A 23,002-nucleotide genomic window follows, 5' to 3' on the forward strand; every position below is an offset into this window, starting at 1 on the left:
CAATCAGTTCAGGGTGTCCCCCGCCTGCTGCCTGAAGACTGCTGGGATAAGCTCCGGCACACCCATGACAATCGTGTTGAGAAGGAGATTAGAAACTGGATGGATGGCTGGATGTTTGTATGTCTGAAACCAAATTGTTATCTGCCTTTTATATAGTTTTTTTTTCTATTTGCATGGCGGGCCGCAGATGGCCCACAGGCCATCGATTTCCAACCTTCAAGATCCAGGAAGACAAGGGGGTGTTTTTGTGTTGGAATGCAGAGACTTGTCCATACCTGCAGCAAGAGCAGGGTAGGTGCAAGTATATACAAAAGTGGGTTCGCGGGGACCACACATTTAAGAGGCTGACATTGCGAAATGCATTAAAAGCAATCCATCTTTGCTGACAAATGACAAAAGTTTCAATGTGAAATAAAAGTTTAAATGTCTATAAACGTAATGTGTAAACGATGCAAAAATGATTCATTTTCATGTTTTAATTCATCATCTTGAATCAATCTTCCAATTATGTAATAAAATTATTTTCATGTACATATAGACTGGTTTAGGTCCTTATTGACATTAAACATGATTATTAAACGAAATAAATGAAAAATTGTTGACTATATGTAACATTTCTTAATTTTACTATTTATTTTATTTTAATTAATTCATGGAACAATTATAAAAAAATAATGTAATATATTTTTTTGTTTTCTTAGTTATCATTGGTACGTTTAGTAAACAAAGTGAAAATGAAGGGGACGGGGTTGTTATGTCACTTCAAACGTAGTACGCACTGTACGTCAAATCAGGTAAAGTGTCTACCTGTACTCGACCAATGAGCTTTTGGTTTTAATTCCCTAACCATATATGGTCAGACCCTCTTAAAAATGGGGAAGAGAAGAGGTAACATAAGGCGGGGTCTGTTCATTTTTTTCTGCTGCTGGGGTGTAAAACCTTTTCAAAGCCTGTCATTAGCTGCGCACCAACCAAGGGTGGAAGAGGACCGCATAGGCGACGTTGTTGGCTTGTTGCAACACGACAGGATGACGCCGAACACATTTTTATGCGCAAATCATGTGTGCGCGCGCGCGTGTGCGTAGAGTTAAGAGCCGTTCAGGCAATGTTTTAGGAAATATTTTAAATTGGTGTTTTGAAGTGTAAAAACGAGTTAAATTTTACACTGTTTATTTTAGACCAAAGTGGCAAGGTCGGCGACATGGCTGTCTCCTGTTGGACGCGAAATTGCATTTGTACAGACAAGAACGAGACAAATGACGCCTATCTATGCGATATTGACAATGATTTGGTAATACAATTATCGATCTTTGGATTGATCCACCCGCCACTAGTTCAAAGCGCATGCTCGCTGGCATGCATTACTTACGCTACAAACATGGCTGCTAACAGTGGAGCTAGTTTACAAAAGTGCAGTCACTGTTGGGAATTTTGTGACATTTCCGACCCTTCCAATTATTAAAAAAAGTGACCAGTGATTTTAAAATCTGTTAAGCCACATTTGGAACATTTGACCCAGTGATTTGTCACGTCATCATTTTAATATTTGTAGTTGAGTTATAAAATATTCATCAAATATTTAATAAACAAATGCCAATATTATAAATATTTTGTACATTTAATCTTGACTGATTTTTTTAAATTGGGATATTTGATACAAAAAGTAATAAATATAATTAACAACTTTCAGGGGAAACGGCTGAAGTAAAACAAAACATTACAGGACTCTTGATCATGTAAATACTCAGCGGGCCAAATAACTGGACAGATCGATCGGTCCATATGAAGCTCACAGGTCATAGCTTGCCCACCCATGCTCTAGACATTCACTAAGCTTTAGTGTCATGAGATTCACTGACGTTTCACACAGTTAAACTTAAATACAACCTCTTAGGGGAATTTTTCCCCCCGCAGTTTAAATGATTAATTTTGTTTCAGACTAAGTCAATCAGGGTTACACACCAGTCCCATTTGCATCATGCCAAAACATCAGATGGAGTCTGTCAGCCGTCATCCTGTTAGTTCATTTCACACAGCCACAGGGCAACAGTTTTCTTTTGTTGCGCCACTTCACATATGACTTCCTGCTTTGCATCACAATGACACGCCCGTGCAATGTTGTAAAACAAAAACATGTATGCAGACAAAACGGGTTTGTATAGCACATGAAGGCGTCTGGATGGAGCAATGCAATACACCTTTAAAAAAACTAATCTAATCAGTTATGTAAGCTTCTTTAAGGAAAGAGCATGTGCAGTCATGTCCTGCAAGTAACTGGAAAGTTACAGTGAAGAAGGGGGAAGCCACATTTGTCTTTGTCGCATGACAGAGGGACTGATGTAACAGGTGGGTTGCACACATGTATGTATCGAGTCTGTAATTAAGAGACACTATACACGAAAGCTGGAAAAAAAGTTTTCTGCCAATGACTGCATCGGTGTGGCAAGGTATATCATTCATTACTACCGTCAGACCATCCCACCCAAGCAGAGTGCACTCAAGAACTGGTACACTAGTATGACAGTTAGAGGTCACATACAGCGCAGAAAACTAAGCGCACATATTTTTGGCCTACTAATGGTTTTCGTAACACTTGCTACACAGTCATTATTTTATGACTATGGTAGCATAGGTACAAATTTAATCAGAAACCAACACCCTATATTTTGTTTATATTACATATAGACAAAAAAATCATTAAAACAAATGTGACCAAAAAGTCTAAACTTCTATCTATCATGAAAACTCAGTTTTCATGATAGATAAAAGAAAATAATAGCAGCAGCTAGCATTTTTCTATGACCCACTAACCTCAAAATAGGAGCCTAGGGAAAAGAAAATTGTCACACCTTTTATAAACGCAAAGGCTTTAAAAAATTATAAATAAAATAAAACTACAACACATCAGCTTTTTATGTTTTTATTTATTAGATTTTTTGGTGTTTTATTGTTTGTTTCTCATCAAAAGAATCCTGAGGTATTCACAATATAATGGCATTTATTCTTCTTTGAAATGAAACTGAGGGATGTGGGGGGAGGCGAAATACAGCAAGAAAAAAAAGGGCAGTAAAGCTGTGAGACTTGATACATACATCTTCGTGGTGGGGGGAAAAAAAAGAAAAAAGGGAACTAACAGTCTGTTAGTTCTCTCTCGTCTTTATAGTCGAAAAACTACTTAGGTCAAGCTAACAGCCAAACAGAATAAATCAAAAATATTTTAAAAACTCGGCATGAACAGGAAATAGGTGATAAAAATAAAATAAAGAATTGGACACAATTCCAAATATGGCAAATATTTGTTGTTGGGGTACAGAGTAAATAAAACAAAATAAAATGGATGAGTTTAAGCCAGTAAAGCTAAGTGTGCTGGCGGGGTGTTTGTATTTTGATACATTTAGGTACGGTAGGTAATATTACTATTACTATGATATACTTTGACTGCTTGCTTCTCAAGTAAAAAAAAAAAGAATACAACTCAAAAGACACACAATAATAAATATATATAATCAGTGAAGAAAATACATCGTTCAATATTCTTGCTGCGTCACAGATAAATAACAAAACAAAAAAAAACGCTCAAGACACTTAAAAAATACGGGGGGCAGTTTGCAACGCAAGACACAAACAATAAAATTATAATCATAACAAAAACCCATTACAAGTGCAACATCAGTATGACAGCTTTTGGAAAACGAAAGAAAAGCTCTTGTGTTTGACCGACCAGTTCACCTACTACAGCATCAAACAAACAAAAGGAAGAATACAAAAATAATCAAAACACAAAATTTAAAAAATAACATGTCAACTCAAAAGTTGTGTTCGTGGAGGAGGGGAGAACAAGAAAGCAACAGCACAAAATTGATAACCCATATTTGGGGCACTGAGTTATAAAACCATCAAGATTTCGGATCAATCCACAACAATGCATCATCACAACGCTATTAATGTTGAGTTTAAGGAGCGGCTAAAATCGGGCAGACATCATTTGCAGCCAGAGCTACACATCCACCCGGCTATCACCTGAAGTGGAACCTCGGAAGTTGAAAAATTTCTGTGATGGTGGTTGACTTTCAAGTCGTTACAAATTCAAAACCATTTCCCTCTCATAGGAAATAATACCAAGTGAAATATCCACTTATTGACTGTACAGGTAACGTTTGAAGTAACTATTTAATATCAATGTCCATCGAAATATGAAACAAAACAAACAAAAAAAAAAAAACTACTGAGCAGCGACACCCTTTTCCTATCTTGCAAAAAGGTAAATTTCTGGATATGTGATTATAATCACAATCTTCAACTTTGGAGGTTCCACTATGGATTAACTATTAGTTCAATTTGGTGTCATCTTTGCCCTGAATAGTATCCATAACAACTCAGAATAAAATCATTTGAAAAACAACATAATAATCTTAAATTATATGAACGGTCAAATAACAATGATCATTTAAAAAAAAAACAAATAAAATAATAATCATTGTCATAATCATCATCACTAAAGACTTTTGGTAAACACAACACAGCCTAAGTAAAAATAAAAAAAAATAAAAAGGACAAGACAGCTTTTTAACAAATACTGTGTGTGTGTGTGTGTGTGTGTGTGTGTGAGAAGTGCGACTGTGAGCTTGACAAAAATAATTCAACATTCCTAGCTATATAAAAAAAAGAAAGAAGAAAATCATGTGCATCACCACCCCCTAGAGGAGATTGGGAAATATACGGAAGAAACAAAATGACGGTGGTTACAGCTGTGACAATGACGTGCACTTGGTAGACTTTACGGCAGGGGGAGGAACCTTTTTACACTGATGCAATGAGTAGACAGATGTTTATTTTTACATATTATGGGGGTGAAATTAAGAGTCTTGTTTGTTTTTTTGTTTTGTTTTTACAATTGCATGAATGGGCATATAACAATTATGTGATCCCCTCCTGAATTTTAAGTTTCGTCACTTGCCGGGGACAGGTCGGACTGAATTAATGGCAGTTTCATTCAATTCAATGGGTAAGGATGTTTTGAGTTACAAATGTGGTGACAGAAATATATCAGACTTGTATCTCAAGGCACCAATGTATATTTATTACTTTCCGCATACCAATACGCAACATTTTTTCTTGTTTAGATGACATTAACATTTTGAAAATCCATCCTTAATGCTGACTTGTATAAGTTCTTACTTTGTTGGTTGTGTGTGTACTATTCATCTGTATGTGATTTCCTTGTGAAAAAAAAAATTGAAATTCATCAGGGGATCAAATCCTTATTTCCTATACTGAATATGACCCACGGCTTGTGGGTTCCCCACCCTGGGTTACAGCATTGATCTAACGCCTCCCACCACCCCTGAAAAAAACAAAACAAAAAAAACGAGCAAACATGATCCCTCCCACCCTAATAACAATCCTTAAATATGGATTCTGCTCATTGAAAACTTGCTGTGTTGAAGTCAAAGGGCGGGAGCCTCTTTACAATATACCACTAATAGCAAGCTGACATGGTTTTGCATGACTGCATAGTGACGATGATATTTGGTTTACTTACAGATGGGATTTAAAACACACATAAATACGGAGAGGGGGAGAGGCAGCTGCTGGACGCTAAGGCACAGCTCAAGGTAGGCGCTAGCAGCTAGCTTCACTGTTTATATACACAGCCGGCGAGCTAATATACATATCAAGCCAGAGTGGGATCACTTTAAATATTTGGTGTCTCTACATCAGAGCTGGGGGAGCTTTTTTCTAGATCTTACAAAGTTCTCCTGGAGCCAAACTAGATCAAATGGGTCTGTACTGTGCCCACTCGTATTCTACAATCCAAGTAGCACGTAAAGCATGTGTTGGTGCACATCAGCTTATAAACAAAAAATGTTTAGACAGTGGGAGACTGGGATCACCTGGTGGTTGGGGGAAGGACAAGCATCCCGTCATTCATGACTGGATGCCGAGCACCAGAATTTACTGTTTGTATGCGTCAGCCCTGTCGATATAAACCATGGCTTTAAAGTCAAGTCGCTAAAAATGGACAAGGGGCCGAGCTGACCAACACCCTTTAATTGCATCTTCATGTTTTATCAATGCGAGCCAGAAGGTGCACTTTGGCTTCACTCGGCTAGAATCGGATACTGCCAAAATATTATTATTATTACAATTATCTGCACCAAAATGCCAAGCTCTTCACGTGATACAATTCTGTCGATATTGGCGATGTCGTTTTTTTTACTAAATCTAATAGGGCAAAGGTTGACAATTCTTTCATAACTTTAACAGTTGAAATAATCTGTGGTGTTTAAAATCATTTCTCCTAACTAATCTACTAATAGTAATCATACATAATAACTATGACATGAAAAGAATCTGAACCACCAGCCATAATGATCTGTCATCAGTGTGAGTTGACAGTAATGGAAAATACATTTTTGGACTTTTCTGAATTCTCGGTGAATAACAAATTTCAGCTTATTTGCGGTTCAGCACGCATAAATTGGCTGTTACAGTGAAGCCGAAATGGGGAAACATCCAATTGTGGACTTTCCTATTACGGAAGACCCACAATGCCGCTTCTTTAGACTGCTCGGCCCCCGTCACGTGATGTCGTGTGCCAGTCTCCCTCTGTACAGTATAAATGAGCACACAAAAGGGAACTGCTATACCATAGCGCCCCCTATAGCCGCTCAAAAACACAACTATACAGTATATATATTAACAGTTGTTACACTGACAATGTATTTGTTAGGTTGAGTACACCTTTGGTGTGCAGTTGTCAAGCTTGCAGTGGATGGGCATGACCTAAAGCATCTGGACAGACAGACACCCTCTAATCCGCCTCTGGTGTAATAACGCGCATTTGTTTCTTGACGCGAGATGACAACTGTAGTTACATTGTGTCATGAGTACTTTTCTCTCACTAAGCGATGCACTTTCCTCAAAACATGCTCTTCTGGTCAGTATTTGGTAAAAACCTGCGCGGACTTTGCATTGGAGTTCACTTATTTGGCAGGAAGTACTTTGTCCTTTGGGGAAAAAGAAGTGACGGCAGCGTCGAAAGCAATTAACACAATTAAAATACAAACTCAGAAATAAAAATAGTAGCAGCAGTAAATAAATACTTTGAACGGAACACCACAAATCATCTACTAGCTCACTGGCTAAAAAAAATAAAATAATGGTTGGCGTAACACCATGAAAGCTTTGTACAATGGCGGCTATTTTCTCCTTTCAGTTCTCTCTCTTTTAGCACATACTTCACTTTCTTTTGTCTGCGTCTTATACTTCATTTCCACTTTCTCAACCACTTTACCTGTCTTTCCATTTCTGTTCATCTTTACTGCCATCTAGACAACATCTCATCTCTCGCTTTCTTTCTGACACTTAACTGTTTCCTGGCTTGCTCAGTACCTCTCTCTCTCTCTCTGTGATTTGCTTTGGTGCCTTGTCAGTCAAGTCTTCACGATACTAATTCCACAATCCTCAACAGCCTCGTTTGTCGACAAACAACATTCAAGTTTACATTGGTGATGCGAAACAAGTCTACATATTAAGTCTATTCTCATGAGAATTTAGTAGGATATCACACTTAAGTCATGCACCAAAACGAGTGATTCATTTAACAATTGGGGGTTGCCTGAAAACATGATTTTTTTTTTGGTGCCAATTATTAACAAAAGGACAAGATATTGAAAACCACAAATTCAACATTAATCTAAAATCGCAAGGAAATGCTTGACAAACTGATCTAATTAAAATGTTTCACTTGGCATGTAATAATGAATCTATTTTCAAGACAATAAATGCGCACGTACAACAATATACAGCGATGACAGTTTGTGAATCAGTGTTTGCTTATTTGCAAAAAAAATTGGGAAAAACTCAGCTTGTGCACTATTGAAAAAATATTTACATTCTATGTCATGTATGCTTAAGTCCAACAGTTGTCTCTGTCTTCAGTTATATGAAAGGTGTCTTCCCTCAATTAGTGTACAATACTACACGACGATATTTCAATATTTTACTTCCACCATTTAAGAACTTTTCAGTGGGATGCGGTTTCATGTCTGAGATTTTGAAGTTGCATTTTAGATATATATTTTTTTAATAGTTTAAATTTGGCAGGGGGTTACCAACACTGAGATGTCAAATTTTGAAGACTTATTTTCACTTGGCATGTATTTAATAGAAGGTGGCCCAGTGGTTAGGGTGTCAACCTCACAGTGCAGAGGTACCGGGTTCAATTCCAGCTCCGGCCTCCCTGTGTAGGGTTTGCATGTTTTCCCCGGGCCTGCGTGGGGTTTCTCCGGGTACGCCGGTTTCTTCCTACATTACAAAAAACATGCATGGCAGGGTGATTGAACACTCGAATTTGTCCCTAGATGTGAGTGTGAGCGCGGATGTTTGTTCGTCTCTGTGTGCCCTGCGATTGGCTGGCAACCGGTTCAGGGTGTCCCCCGCCTACTGCCCGAAGACAGCTGGGATAGGCTCCAGCACCCCCTGATACCCTTGTGATCGGAAAATGGATGGATGTATTTAAAAGAGATCACTTTTCACTGCATCGCAGGCATTGTAACATGGTATTCGAAAGCCTATATTTATGGCAATGTTTAACGTTCAGTACGATTTCCTACTAAATTGTGGTGAGAACAGCTTAGAATGTCTTAGAGAATGATCTGTGTACCTTTATAATGTCCTGTTCAATGAAGTGCAGTCATCTAGGAAGGAAATGATCCCTAAAAATCATCTGAAAATGCTCATTTCGGCCAGTTAAAGTAGCAATCTGTCTTGACTATCACCTTGAGCACATCAAGAGTACTTGAGACATGATCACAAGTTTTAAAAACACCACTTTGAGTGTGGCTTCAGAACATATGCAAGGACCGCTTGCTTCGTTTGAACATCAATGGAAATAGTTGACTGTTATTGCACCGTAAGGCGTCTCAAGTCTCTTAGCCGCCACCTCACAGCCCCAATCACCTTTGGTCTGGAAAACACTAAACAGCAGAGGCAGACAGAGAGGACGAGGTAGACAACCACGTGGAGTAGGCAGATGCTCCACAATTGATTACACCATTCCTGCCCTTTTTCAGTTTCTTTGTACAAGTTGAACGTCTGCGTCTCCTCGCGGAAAAAGCAACACCGCAAGTTAACAGTCCCCCCAAATAGTCATCAGAATGACCTTCCTTTCCAACCCACCAATTTCCTTCCGATCTACTCTCAGTTCAGATCAACTCATTATGTACACACACACACACAAAAAGAAGTTTAGAATACAACACTAATTTGTTTTTCTGAGTTTTCCCTTCCAATTGCATAGCTGATATGTGGATTGGAGCTCCTTCGCTTGAAAGCTGATCAATTAATGTTAGAAATGAGGGGATCACTGATGATCTGTGTATGGTAGACGAAAAGACTGAACAGAATACTTAGTATGCAGGTGCATGTCAACAAAATAGAATATTGTAGAAAAAGTCATTCATTTCAGTCGCTCAATTCATAAAGTGAAACCCAGATTGAGTCCTTAAACGCTGCAGCAAATCCAACCTTATTCCAACACTGAGAAACAATTTGATTGTTGACGTAATAGTCAGATTGAGGCGAGTGTTTTCCTCAACTGCAAGCTATGAAATAAAATCATGACGTTTTTCACTGTGTGTCGTGAAAAGAATACTCACTGAGGTCTCACTTTTCGTTAAACGTGTGAAATAAATGCTGTTTCCTCCAGTGTTCAAATTGAATGATCACTCGTGACTGTGTTCATATGTGGCATGCTGTACATGTGACAGTGGCACGGATGACACCCGTTGCTAAGCGACGACTAAAAAGTGACGATACATTTACGAGTGTATAGTTGCGCACAAACGAAGCTAACTACAAGGGGCACCTCCCTCCCATATCTGCCTGTCCAGATTGAATATGTTATCCCATCCATCAGTCCCTCCCTCCATCCATCAAATCCGGCACCCCAAATATCTGTCGTCATCGTCATCATCATTTCGTTCTTTGAGGACTTCTCCGGTGGACACAGTCTAAGGCTAGGCTTAGCGTCTTTAGGCTGAGGCTAGACTACATTAGAGAGGACAGCTGAGCTAACAGCAGGCGAGGGGGCTCTCTGCGGGCTACCTGCTAAAGAGTGAGGAGTGGAGCTGGTGATGATGGCTGTAACACTGACTGCTCCGAGGCGACTCGGTGCGATCCATCACCGTCTGGAACCAACCGGCCACGTCCACGTCCAGCACCTCGTAACGTCGTATGAAGCTGTGCTCCTACAATAAGGGAAGGTAATATTACCCTAGATGATTTGATTGAAAAAAAAAATACACAGAGAGAAAAAATCCCCACGAATAATCCTCTGATTACTCAGGCTAAATTTAGCTCCACGGCGACATACAAAGACCTTAGTCTCAGAGATGAGATGGATCACTTTGACGATACTTCCTTGACACCAATTACGTACCCGTTAGCTAGGACTTGGTGACATGTGGCTAAGTTCCGCAGAAAATCATGCAAACTCTCAACTAGTGACCCACAAATGGGCAAGAGTTTAACTATATGCCATACTGATCGGTGTGTTTGGATGAAGTCAAAGTGGCATCGACTGGGTTAACCGATTTGTGTTACGTTTGCATTTTTGTGTCCCGCTGGAAAATATCCGATAGATGGAATGGATTTTTATCCACTTTTGAACGATACGTAACTCCAATCCATGTTTTTTTCTATTTATGGTGTTATGAGACACATCCCGAATTTTCTACTGGAGAACGAACAAAAAAAAAAAAAAATCCTGAATTTTGTCACTTGAACCATGAAGTATAAATCATGAGGTCAGTCCAAAATATAGCTCATTCAAAACTTACCAGCAACTGGTGGTATTTTGGCCTTTTTCTGTGATCCTTAGTGAGGCTGGGGGGAAACAACAACAACAGGTTCCTGTGAATAGGAGTGTTTATTTTGTGTGTAGGTGTGTTTGTGTGTAGCTCACCAATCTTTGACGAAGGACTGGAAGTCGAGGGAGAATCCCATACTGAGAGGCAGCAGAGGGGGGTCTTCCTGCAGCACTTTGGTCAGAACCTCAAAGTCTGTCTTGCAGTTCTTGTAGGGAAACTGCCCTGTAGCCAATTCCACCTAGCACACACCAGATGGCATTGACCGTCATCTGCAGTGATTCGTTTAATCAACTGCATCACTTTCATTTTTCTGAAGTTCCATCTGTGACATTACACAAACTGTCTTCACAAGAATTTAGAAGTACCGTACACATCTTCTAATTACCATATTTTGTAATTATTCTAGATGAGAGATGGTCATGAGCCAACAAAAAGCACATATCCAAATTTTGAATCTATTTATTTATTTATAATCCGCAACACTAATAAATGTATTTCTTGTTGCCTCAGAGCAATTTGTTTTTAAATGAGCGAATTCTGAGATGTGTTCTTTTTGTTCGTACACTTTTACCTCCGGCAAACAAAAATGAGCGGGAGTAATCCGACCATCAACTGCTTTATGGTTGGCAGAATAACAAAATCATGACACGAATTATTTCCATAGCGCTTTGTACAGTTACAGTGTGGAGCAAATCTGGATGAAGGTGCAATTTGAGGAATTTTGTACACAGTCCACTTGCAGACAGCTAATAATGTGTTTGGCCTGAGCAAAGGTCTATCTTATGTGACAATGTATTTTTTTCACCCCCAAACCATAAAAGTCCTATTTTAAATTTATAAATCAAGCTCAACTTTTTATTATTTTTTTTAAACAATTTCCAACTAATGAATCTCCATCCTCTGTGTCACAATCATTCAATTGGAAATTAATTCTAGAAATGTTTAAAATATATTTGGAGCGGGTCGCACTTTTTCCTCACAGTTGTGAGGTCCAGTGTTTGAATCCTGTGTAGAGACTGCACGTTCTTCCCGCATGTTAGGGTCATTGAAAGGTTGTCCGTAGATGTTAATTGGACTTTGAAGGCTTGGTTGTCTTTGTCCTGTGACTGGCTGGCGACCAGTCCAGGGTGTACACTGCCCAAAATCTGCTGGATAGCCTCCAGCTCACCCACGAATCCAAATGCGGGCAAGCGCGACAGAAGATGCACGGGTGCATATTTGCTTATTTGTCCTGAATCATAAGGGTTCGAAATGATCTGTAAGTATGTCAATCGAGTCTGACCAGAGAGATGCCAAGGCTCCACACGTCCGCTCGGATGTCATAGTCGGGTTTGGTGGGATCAGGAGGGTCTATTCTCTCAGGCTGCAAGGATAAAAACATACAAATATGAAACCTTGTATGAATTCAGATCGTTGGATTAAGTCAACAGGTTCGCATAATTTGATTTGTCACCACGTACCGCCATGTACGCAGCACAGCCAGCGCTGCGAGTCTTTGCCTTAGAGTCGACAAGGCGTCCGCTGATACCAAAGTCGCAGAGTTTGATCTGACCTTTCGCATCCAGGAGAATGTTGGAGGGTTTAACGTCACGGTGGATGACACCGTGCTTCTCTTTCAAATACAGCAAGGCTTTCACTATCTTGAGCGGAAACACATAGTGATGATTAAACCACAAAATGAAGGCAGCAATGTATTTTCTTGAATATAGGGCTGTAGCGATTGAATATTTTAAGAATCAATTATTCGACTGATTTTGCATTATTCAACATCAATACTTATACAACATATTTTTGAGGTGCAGGCATTATTTTTGTCTACTTGGGACTGCCATCACTCTGTTGTATCTGTGACTTGCAAATGTGTGTTACTTTAAGAAAATGATCACAGCAAAGCTTTCGGGCAGAAATGTTGCTTTTACTTTTTTTGTAATAGAATTACTCCAGTTATTTAATCATTGCAGCCCTACTTAAATGGCTCACTTACTGCAACAGTCATCTTTCCTAAGATTTGTTCTGGGATGGGGCCTTGGATTCTTTTCTTCAGCTTCTCAGCACACGTTCCCATTAGCTCCATGGCAATAAATACATCCGTCTGTAAAAGCAGGCCCATAAAAAATTGTAACATGTAGTCTGGTGGACATAACTGACAATGATGTTTTATTGGTGGCGTGGAACCACCAAAGAGAAACACAGCCATCATGCTTCAACGTGGAGTAAAACCCCCAAAATTCCTTAAAAAAATAAAATAAAATGACATTGGCTTAAAATATGAAATATACTTTTAGGAATAAAACCTCTGCTTTGTTTCTGATAAACACTATGCTGTTATATTTTAATCTTGATCACAATGGGGGTACTCGGAGAGCTGATTTTCTTTTAGGTGGTACTTGGTGTAAAATGTTTAAGAAAGCGATTGTCATGTTACTTTGCTTATGATTCACGAAACGAGTTTCCTAACCTTTATTGAGCCGAGGCACGTTTGGAGGGGGGGATCTTATACACCACAATAACAAAAATGTCACAAAAAGTGGCGGTTTAGTTGTGATCTAGTGGAAGATAATCAATTATAAGTTTTGTTTGGGGGGGACCTTCAAGGTCATAAATATCAAACAATCAAACGAAAAACAGTATGTAGCGAAATAAGTCGGTGTGCCTTTTTGTGCCGCATGACGACAATTTAATGCACGCTGTGTATATCCTCAAACGCCTCTGTAATAATTTTGCATTATTTCCTATGGAACAACTTGACAACCAGTGTCACGGAAGGGATTGTGTTCTATTTTGGAGGTTCCATTGTAGTCTTTGGAGGATACCCACATTGGTAACTATGGCACCGTAGCACTGAATGATATAAGGACAGTCATGACTTTTCAGCACCACGTCCAGGTCCATCAGGATCCTCTTGTTTTCATCCTTGTTTCCTGTTCGCCGCATTTGCTAAGAACACACACATTTGGATGGCTTTCAAGATAGAAAGATGACAATCCAACAGAAATATCATAGCATAAGAACAAAAAAGCGCAATTAATTTACCAAAGGGGCTATTTCAAAAATTTGATCATTTCTTCAGGTAAATTCAATTACTGTATGCGCTATATGAATATATGATCGGATTATTTGTTACTTTTGCAGATATGGTATATGTTATTATAATTAGGACATGGGGGGGCAAGAGGAATTTGCCCCCCCCCTTTTTTTTTAAGCACCGCGACGAGACTTGCCAAAAAATGCTGTCAATGCTGAGTGTGATTCCAGAGTACAACACACCAAGAATTTTGAAAATCGTAAAATGGGTCCGCAGAAATATGCATTTTTACGTTGGGGAATTTAGTTTGTGAATTTATTTGGTTTAGAGGATTTTAGAGCCATTTGAAGTACTCAAGCCATTTAAAAAAAAATAATAAAAAATTCCAAAGATGGAAGTCGCTAGTTAAGCTGGAAAAGTGACTAAATATAGCAACGATGTCACTAATTTGGCGACACTGAAGACAAGTCTTGCTGGCTTGTACCATCCGCATGTGCATATCAAAATAAAAGTCAAATGAATTTTAACATAATAAAAACAGAGAGGGCTGGTCAGGAACTGCGCATGAGGCGAATGGGGCCTGGAGGCTATATTCCGGGTCTGGAATAGAACAACAGGGACAGTTGGGGGAAAGATAAGTAGTACAGGACGGTCTTACTTTGACTGCAATGACATGACCAGTTTTCTTGAATCGCACTTTGAAGACCTGCCCACAGGTCCCGCTGCCAATCTCCCCCTCATTGATCAAATCTGTCACCTCGGCCGGATACCTCTGGAGAATGACAATATGCACGTTATCAATGGATTGAACTGAACTTTTACATATGGTTTTGCCTTGACCTAGTTAAAAACTTGTCATTCTCATTCGGTTAACTCACCTGTCCGTCAATTTTAAGATAACCCGTTTGTTTCATGATCTCTTGCAATTTCTGGTCAATCTCTGCACTGTGGGGACAAATACAGACAAATACAATGCTTGCACATTAATGTAATGTAAGATTTGGACACGTCAATGCATCGCGTGAGGTTACAAGTAGGGCGTAACCAATTAATCGGACAATAATCATTTGAAAAATGGCAAAAATCTGCCTTTTTGCTAATTGCTGTTGATTGTTCTACACACAGAACACACAGATAATGACGTTCAACCCCCCCCCCCAAAAAAAACTAAACCAATACTAAAGGACAAAGTCATGTAAAACAGTCAAATATTGTGCCTCTAACTCAAATCTTTATTGTTTTAACCATTTCAGGACAAAGTTATTTTATTAAATATATTATTTCATGAACTAAATCGGTCACTGAATGGTTTATCAGAATTGTATTTTACTTAATATCGGAACGGGCCCAAAAAAAGCTAACAAACAAACAAAAAAAACCCCCAATATTGGTCAGGAGTGTGCGTTTGCGAGCTCACATACTTCTCTAGACTCTTCTGTAGGCCGTACGGTGGAGTGGGGAGGGTGAGCATATGTCTGGGGCGACAGGGATGGTGCTGAGGTGAGCTCTCTGAAGATGATGAGCGGCTTCCTGCGTCATTGGCAAGGGGTAGCTGAAGGGCTGGTGCAGAGGGGAAATGATCACTAAGGGCATTCACACCAGCGGTCTGATTGTTAAACATTTCAAGTTGCCTTTGTGCCACGATGCACTGGTGAAAAAATATATGGCACGGAAAACCCCGTTCCATTGCGGGTTCCAGCTGTCCCGCTATTCTGTAGATTTTTGGGGGGAGAGTAACTAATTAGATCTAAAACTGTAGTTCTACAACAGACCATGAGATGACGACATAGTTTGAGATTGTGTACATCTGAAAGAAGAACTCAACAGGACGTACTATATTTCAAGGCAGCCTGTTTTTATTGTTGAAAATTTTATGAATGCCATCTGCTATAATCCTGCTTTTTACACCTACACACAGTCAAGGTGAAATTTTAAGTACGGCAGTATTTTTGATGGTCATCGGGGGTGTCCAACTTCAATCCCAAGTCGATTGCGAGGCATGGAGCGGGACATTTTAATTTAGCTGCTGCGGCTTTTAATCAGGTACACTTTGTAGTCCAGAAATTACGGTACTTCACAAATGATAATTATTATAAAATAGTTTGGTAGGAATGTAAGATCATGTGGCAGTATCCGGATTGGAGGCACAAACTGTGGGTGTTGGAAGGTGTTTGTCGCAGTTCTACTATTTCTAAGGTGACATTCGTGTAAAGAGGATCGATCACGGTTGTAGGTTTGGACACTGTATTGTGATAGAATTACTCCGTCCCTAGATCTGTGAATAACCAGGGATGACTGTATCGCTGAAATAGCAATTGTTTTGGTAGGGGTGGCTTCCTCCATGACCAAGAAGCCGTGGGTGCGTTTTTTTTCCAGGAACCTGTTGAAAGAATACCGCTTAGTAAGGGGGAGAAGCGTTAGTAAGAGTGCATCTCCACAGTTTGGCCGGCTCCAGATTTGCGGGCATAGGCTGGACAGCCAGACTGAGCCAGAAGAATGAGAAGACGACGCAAACAAAAGACAAGGTTGCAGGCGCTGTCCCCTGCAGGTGAGGAGTAACATTGGCCATAGCGCAGCTGGAAGTTCAGAGGACTTTTCAGTTACAGGCAAACAAACACAAGAGAGGAAGACGAGTGTTCACCGCACTCCGGGGGATGCTGGATTAGAAACTGTGTCAAAACACAAATAGACGCTGCCCCCCAAAAAGTAAATGCGCCGTGCAGAAAAGCCGCATGCACTGTGCGAACTTCCTCCTCCAGCAAAATTTGAGGTTATTTGTCGGACATCCGCTTTTCGCACGCACAACACACGTACACGCCAATGCTGTCCTGCCACTCACTGACGCACAGACAAGGGAGAGGAGAAGTGATGTAAAGATAGAAAGAGGGTATGATTTGAAGGGGAGGTGTCAATGGGCCAACTAAAAAATAAAATAAATACATTGGCGGTCAAGGACGGGTCTCATCCTTCCAAGGGGTCATAAAATAAAAATATCGAGTAAATGAGTTGCCAACATAGTAATAATTATCCACGTTTGTCTAAAATAAAAAAGGAACCTCTCAAATATGGTAGGATTCAGGTTGCGAGTGTATGATGCAACGGGTTGCTTGTCGTCATATTTCATACATATGAATTAACTTGTAAGTGCTCTAAATGCAGCACTTCCTTCAATAATATATAGCTCTCCAATAACAGACAATTCGGTATGTATCTGATACATTTTACAGTGGAAATAATTCAGTTAAATTAGATTACACCACATCTTTGAAATCAAACCCAATTTTCCGATTCAAATAATTCTTGTTATACCCGTTTGCAGTTATTAGGATTCACAAAAATGACATTTTGACAATTGAATGGGATTAATTCAATTACATGGGCTATGAGGATTTCCGTTAACTAGCATTTTGGCTTTTTCGGAACAGACTGTTCAATCTGAGAAGTTCCACTGTAGACTGCAATGAGGCACACACAGAAAAAGATGTGAAGTGGTCCCAATAATGTCGATACAGTAGTGCCTTGACTTACAAGTTTAATTCATTCTGTGACTATGCTCGTATCTCAAAACAGGGCTTTCTTGTGTTCAAATATCCATTCCTTAAAGTGTTGTAACTTGGGGGGTGATAATTAGAAAGTTCCCATTAATTCGATTACAAAAGAAGCGTTTGTCTGACGGTTCTGTGTGTTTGCGAGCAAACGACAATGAAACGCCGTAGCCTTTCAGCATACGGTACAGTTTACATTCTTTTGCAAAATGGCATTGTTTGCTCACCATAGAAACAGGTAGCCCACACTTTGTGGGAAAGCAGCGTTGCATTGTGGGCTACCCGTTTCCACGGAGAACGTAAATAATGCTGCCAGGACAGCTTATTCACAAAACAGCTTAAAACGCAAGAAGGGGACACAAGGGCAGGCTGTTTAGATTTATTTTGGACTATTATGACAATAGATTTGTACAGTGCGTAAATCGAAGTTCCAATGGATTTCATTTCGTGTGAACCAATAAGAGTTGGAACTGGAACAGTTCTCAAGGCACTCTGTAAGGTATGCAAAACGTGCATCAAGCTTTTTGGTCTCTTTACATACCGAGACCATTTGTGTTCAAATACTACAACCAGTTTTAAGAGTCACATCCACTGAAATATGGATACTACTTTTGTTAGCCCATCAATGGTGTTACCCATTTTGTGCTAGCATTAAGCTAACATTTAAGCAAAATGATATGGCTTTGTTAAATAGATGAGTCATTTTCTTTCTTTCATGCTCAGCTAGACAGTAACCTCCAATTTCGAGTGACGATTAACAGCGCAAAGCAGGCGCTTGGCCTCTTTATTCAAAGAATTGTTCCCTGTCTGCTGATTATTTTTTTTAGACATGAGGAAGTCTGGCAACTTTTAGTACCAGTGGGTCAAAAAAAAAGAGTAAGCGCAACCAGGCTCATAAAAAGTGATGAAGTAATGTGAAGGAGAATTAAAGGTCAACGTGGTGGTTGTAAATGGTGTAGGTGGCCTTGAGAGGGTGTATAAGAAGGGTGGGAGGATGTTGTGTGATGGCAGAGAGAGCGATGGATTGAATGATACCTGCACGCTGGGAAGGAGCTGGAGCAGGACTGAGCTGGATCACGATGACTAGACGGAGGAAAGAAAATACAACACACACACACACACGTACATTACTATACTGCAACTACTACCACAATCACGCTCTCTCTCATACTACAAATAGACTCTCATGAAAGAGACATACAGCAAATCCTGTAAAGAACAGTGAAACACAGCAGTGATAGCTTAACACATTTAAGCGGTATCGGTACATCCGAACAGACAATGGAACACTTTATAAGTGTGAACGAAACTTTATGAAAGATACAATGGAATCGGTAGTAGTTTTGTCCTTCAAACCAACAGGAACTGAAGGCAAATGTAGTGTAGTCCATGTATGCATTCATAATAATCCTTCAGGTAGTATATGACAATCTGGCCAAAAGAGCATCCCCCACTTCCAATCAAAGTCAGCAACGCACATTTTTAAAAGATGATCCGAACTGATTATGCCGTGGTGTGGTATGGTGTGGGCCGTGTTCAGAGTGAGCATTCCTTCTCAATCTGCTCCAAAAATGCTCAGGGTAGACAGTTATAAATATTAAACCTATTCAATACTTGGAAATAGTAAAGACCTCCGATGCCACAAGTGTCAAATTCAAGGCCCGGGGGCCAAGTCTGGTCCACCACATAATTTTATGTGGCCCGCGAGAGCAAATCAAAGTTGTCATCTTTCATGATGCTGGCTAAAATCTCTCCCCAAATTTCAAATTCTCATTTGTAATAAATTAGAGTGACACTGTCCGCATTTTCTTGTTACCAAACCCCTCATTACAGTAACTTAAACAATAGATGAATAAACCATTATTCTTGACTTCTTTATATGGTTTCAGTTATAACGGCCCTCCAAGGGAAATTGTAACTGAAACCTGGCCCGAGACAAAAATGCGTTTGACACCCCTGTCCTATGCTACCCCTTTCCTGAACCTTTGTGGGAAAACATCATTGGATCAAGGAAAGGTAACAAGGTGCTTCTTTGCAAACATAACAAAGGACAGCAATATTTAAGTGAATTCATTCCATTTTTCCGCACATACACCATCGCTCGACATCAAGTGTTGCTGACATCAGTAATGTAAGGACTTCAAAAAATGATATGCTGATACAGAGGACCTGAGCGATTAATCAAATGGATGATTTAATCGGATGATATTAGATCTATTAAAATCAGCAAATATCTGCCATTTTTAACCCCCCCACCCCCACCCGCACACATATTAACACATTGCAACGTAAACATAATGACATTCACACATCCTCCTCCCACCAAAATTGGCTGATTTTGACTTTAATCTCTTATAAAGTTAAACAAATACTGAAAAGTATCGTAAACAGTCAAATCTTCCATCGTTAATTCATGTCTACCTTGTTGTGTTGACAGACCCAAAAAGAATATATTCACTCTACATTTCTTTGAATCAATCGTTGTTAATCAGCCATCTGATTTTTTTTCAGCCAAATATCAGACTCTACTTTTAAGTCAAGTCAGCTTTTATTGTCAAATATGCTCTATGTGTAACATACAGCACAGATGAAATCACTTTCCTCTCTCAACCACAGTGCAAACATGTAGTGCATTGAACACACACAGCTAAAATTTACGATAAAATTCCATAAGACAAATATATAAATATGTTAAATAAAAATAAATAAATAGCAACAAGAGACAACCAAGGGCACTTGTGATTATTGTATATTCGTAGTTACCTGTTTTAAGTGCAATAATCGAATGTCAGATGCTGGGGGAGGGGCACCGATTGTGGCAGGAGGCAGGGCGGGGGGGGGGGGGGGGGGGGTGCGGGCAAAACATGGAGGGAGTTTAGCCTTCTGACCGCCTGGTGGAATAAACTGTTCTTGAGCCTGGCGGATTTAGCAGAGAGACATCGCAGCCTCCTCCCCGACGGCAGCACGTCGAAGAGGCTGTGAGACGGGTGGGTGGGGTCACCTGCGATCTGAGTGGGTTGGCGGGTCAGATGAGAGTTGTAAGTGCCCGCGAGTGGAGGAAGAGAGACACCAATGATCTTCTCAGCCGCTCTCACAATGCGCTGCAGACTCTTTCTGCAGGACACGGTGCAAGCGGTGTACCACACGGTGATGCAGCTGGTCAAGATGCTCTCAATGGTGCCTCTATAGAAAGTCTGCATCATGGGGGGCGGTTTAAATGGATTTTAAAAATCCATGTCGTTTTGGCCCTTGCTTCGAACATCATTTTGTTGGCCAGGAGGTGCTATGCTAAACACGGCTTAAAGGTTGCTGTGAGGCACTTTTCCTAAACGTTTTTCCCATTTGAGCAAACTTTCCTTCAAATACTTCAGATCATCTCACTTGGATCGGAAAGGAAAGTACCATAGCCACTGCTTCTTCTTTGTACTTTAGGCCGTCTGGCTGCCCTGTGGCAACATGCTGCCTCCCACAGGCCAATGGAAGTACTACAAAAGACATGGTTGAGAGGAAAAAAAGTTGGCGATTGTGCATATAAATACTGTATAGAGTATGTATGAGTGTGGTGTGTTGTGTTGTATACACCACATACTATAAGAGCAGTACGTACGCACTCGCCAATTTTTCCTCTGGCATGTGGGGTCTCTTACACTGATAAAATGTGTGTAGCCTGCTTCAGTATGTGCAGACAACATCGTGACATCATTCAATTTCTGTCCTACATCTTTACTTTGACTGCCTGGCAAGGGGAAAAGTCCAGATATTTCAAAACAGGTACATGGCAAGTCTCAACCTTTTTACTGTCCTGTCCTGAATAAATCTGAATTTCTTTTCTTTAGATATGGAATCCCTTCAGAAAGGGCGATACAAGTGCACTTCGGCATTAAGAAGGAACAAGAAATTCACACAAACACTGCATGAAGAGAAAAAAAATGGAAAACACGGTTTGGTAGAGTGAAGAAAAGAACAATTATATAGAGGTAATGAAATTACGATTTAAACTAGCTCGTAATTTCACCTATATTTTCTACCTAAATTACATAAGACAGACAACAAAACGCAATGCAAGTACGTCCGTGTTATTATTTTATGTTATTACAGAGATGTGACTGGTTTATCGCCAATATTTTTTACCTAAATTACATAAGACAGACAACAAAACGCAATGCAAGTACGTCCGTGTTATTATTTTATGTTATTACAGAGATGTGACTGGTTTATTCGATGAGCTAAAATCTGTTCGCCCCCGTCTCGTCAAGGATAAAAAAATGACAGTAATGTCGGATCTTGCGGGAGGTGTAATTACTAAGAAACAAGTGCTATGAGGGAAAAGATACACTACGAGTACACATACCCACACAAAATGACACAAAACAAAATTTTAAGGTTTATGTCGGGCCTGCCGCCAGCTATCGTTCTGTCTGCTAGCACGTTAGCTTAGCACATTTGACAGCACAGGTCCCCAACACATTCTGGAGGTGACTGTCGGCTAAATACTTCTTGACAGCGGCTCAGACTTGAAAACATCAATTTACACACACGGTAGTATTCGTTCCCAACACGATACAAGCGTGTTAGCGTGACACGAAACCGCATAACACGTACGTCGGTGTTTGTTTATGTAGCTAGCTGGTTAGCACGCAGCAGCTAAGGAGGAGCGGAACAGCCGTTCTCCTTCACTCCCACCCTCCGCCTCTTTCGAGCGTTTTTCTCGCCCCCCACCCCACCCCACAGTTATTCTGACCCCTTTGTGGACATCCCGGTTAACACTCACTTGGTCTCGCGCGGGATCTGTGTGGACTCATGTCGATCTTAAGGTCCATACTCCGCCGAGCTTCTTCGTTTTCCTGCTTTAGTTTCTCCTCGATCCGCGACAATCTCTGTTCCAGCGACGACATCTTGAAAAATTGAGCTTCCCATGGAGCAGTGCTCGATACTGCCCCCTTTGGCAGACTGACACCAAACCCACCCACCGACATACAGTATCGAAAAGACAAGACATGCACATAAGTGTGTAAAGTCATGCGGATTGACAGGTAACTGTGTAGTTGGACGGGTGTTAATGTACGGTTGACATCCATACTGTAGATCAGGGGTGTCCAAAGTCGGTCCTCAAGGGCCGCTGTCCTGCCTGTTTTCCAGCTCTCCCAAGAGCAACACACCTGATTCAAATAATCAGGAACGTTCAGAGCTGGCTGATGAGCTGATCATCTGAATCAGGTGTGTTGCAGCCAGGAGAGCTGGAAAACAGGCAGGACAGTGGCCCTCCAGGCCTGGGGCTGGACATGCCTGCTGTAGATAGTCGCAGACGAGCAGATAGACAACCACTGAGATTGCACACACGGACATGGAGGTAGACAAGCAGTTGTGTGCAGACAGATATACAGGCAAACCGGTAATATCTTATAGCTAGATGGGCATGCAGGTGAACAGGTAGACGGGTACCATTGTACAGATCAGACATACCGGTAGACAGGCACTTTTGTACAGATCAGACATACCGGTAGACAGGCACTTTTGTACAGATAGACAGGCACCTAAAACAACAGTCAGACTTTCAA

At 40.4% G+C, this 23,002-nt stretch overlaps 1 protein-coding gene across 2 annotated transcripts; it reads right to left on the bottom strand.

The window, feature by feature from the left end:
- Positions 1-2,904: 2,904 nt before the first annotated feature.
- Positions 2,905-22,493, bottom strand: map2k7 (mitogen-activated protein kinase kinase 7). 2 transcript variants are annotated; one of them, XM_086119773.1, is made up of 12 exons: positions 22,216-22,493; positions 18,480-18,527; positions 15,321-15,459; positions 14,778-14,844; positions 14,558-14,671; positions 13,692-13,811; positions 12,859-12,966; positions 12,335-12,514; positions 12,157-12,237; positions 10,970-11,112; positions 10,845-10,890; positions 2,905-10,253 (listed from the first exon to the last, which is right to left on the bottom strand). In XM_086119773.1, the coding sequence occupies exons 1-12, from the start codon at positions 22,463-22,465 to the stop codon at positions 10,107-10,109; spliced, it is 1,443 nt and encodes a 480-aa protein (XP_085975899.1). In that variant the 5' UTR covers positions 22,466-22,493; the 3' UTR covers positions 2,905-10,106. The 2 variants fall into 2 exon arrangements, with proteins under 2 accessions (XP_085975899.1, XP_085975900.1); XM_086119774.1 differs by lacking the exon at positions 18,480-18,527 and having other exon boundaries at positions 22,216-22,492.
- Between the last annotated feature and the right edge of the window lie 509 nt (positions 22,494-23,002).

Source organism: Hippocampus guttulatus, chromosome 9 (assembly GCF_054856545.1).
Source record: "Hippocampus guttulatus isolate MCC_2025c chromosome 9, RoL_Hgut_1.0, whole genome shotgun sequence".
In the NCBI taxonomy this organism is placed as follows: Eukaryota; Metazoa; Chordata; class Actinopteri; order Syngnathiformes; family Syngnathidae; genus Hippocampus; species Hippocampus guttulatus.

Excerpts from the sequence above, each read along its gene's own strand:
- map2k7 (XM_086119773.1), bottom strand. The coding sequence starts at position 22,465 with ATGACTTTACACACTTATGTGCATGTCTTGTCTTTTCGATACTGTATG. Across the intron at positions 14,672-14,777 it reads ATCTTAAAATTGACGGACAG|AGGTATCCGGCCGAGGTGAC; the intron begins GTGAGTTAACCG and ends GTCATTCTCCAG. Across the intron at positions 12,238-12,334 it reads GCTGTGCTGCGTACATGGCG|CCTGAGAGAATAGACCCTCC; the intron begins GTACGTGGTGAC and ends TTATCCTTGCAG.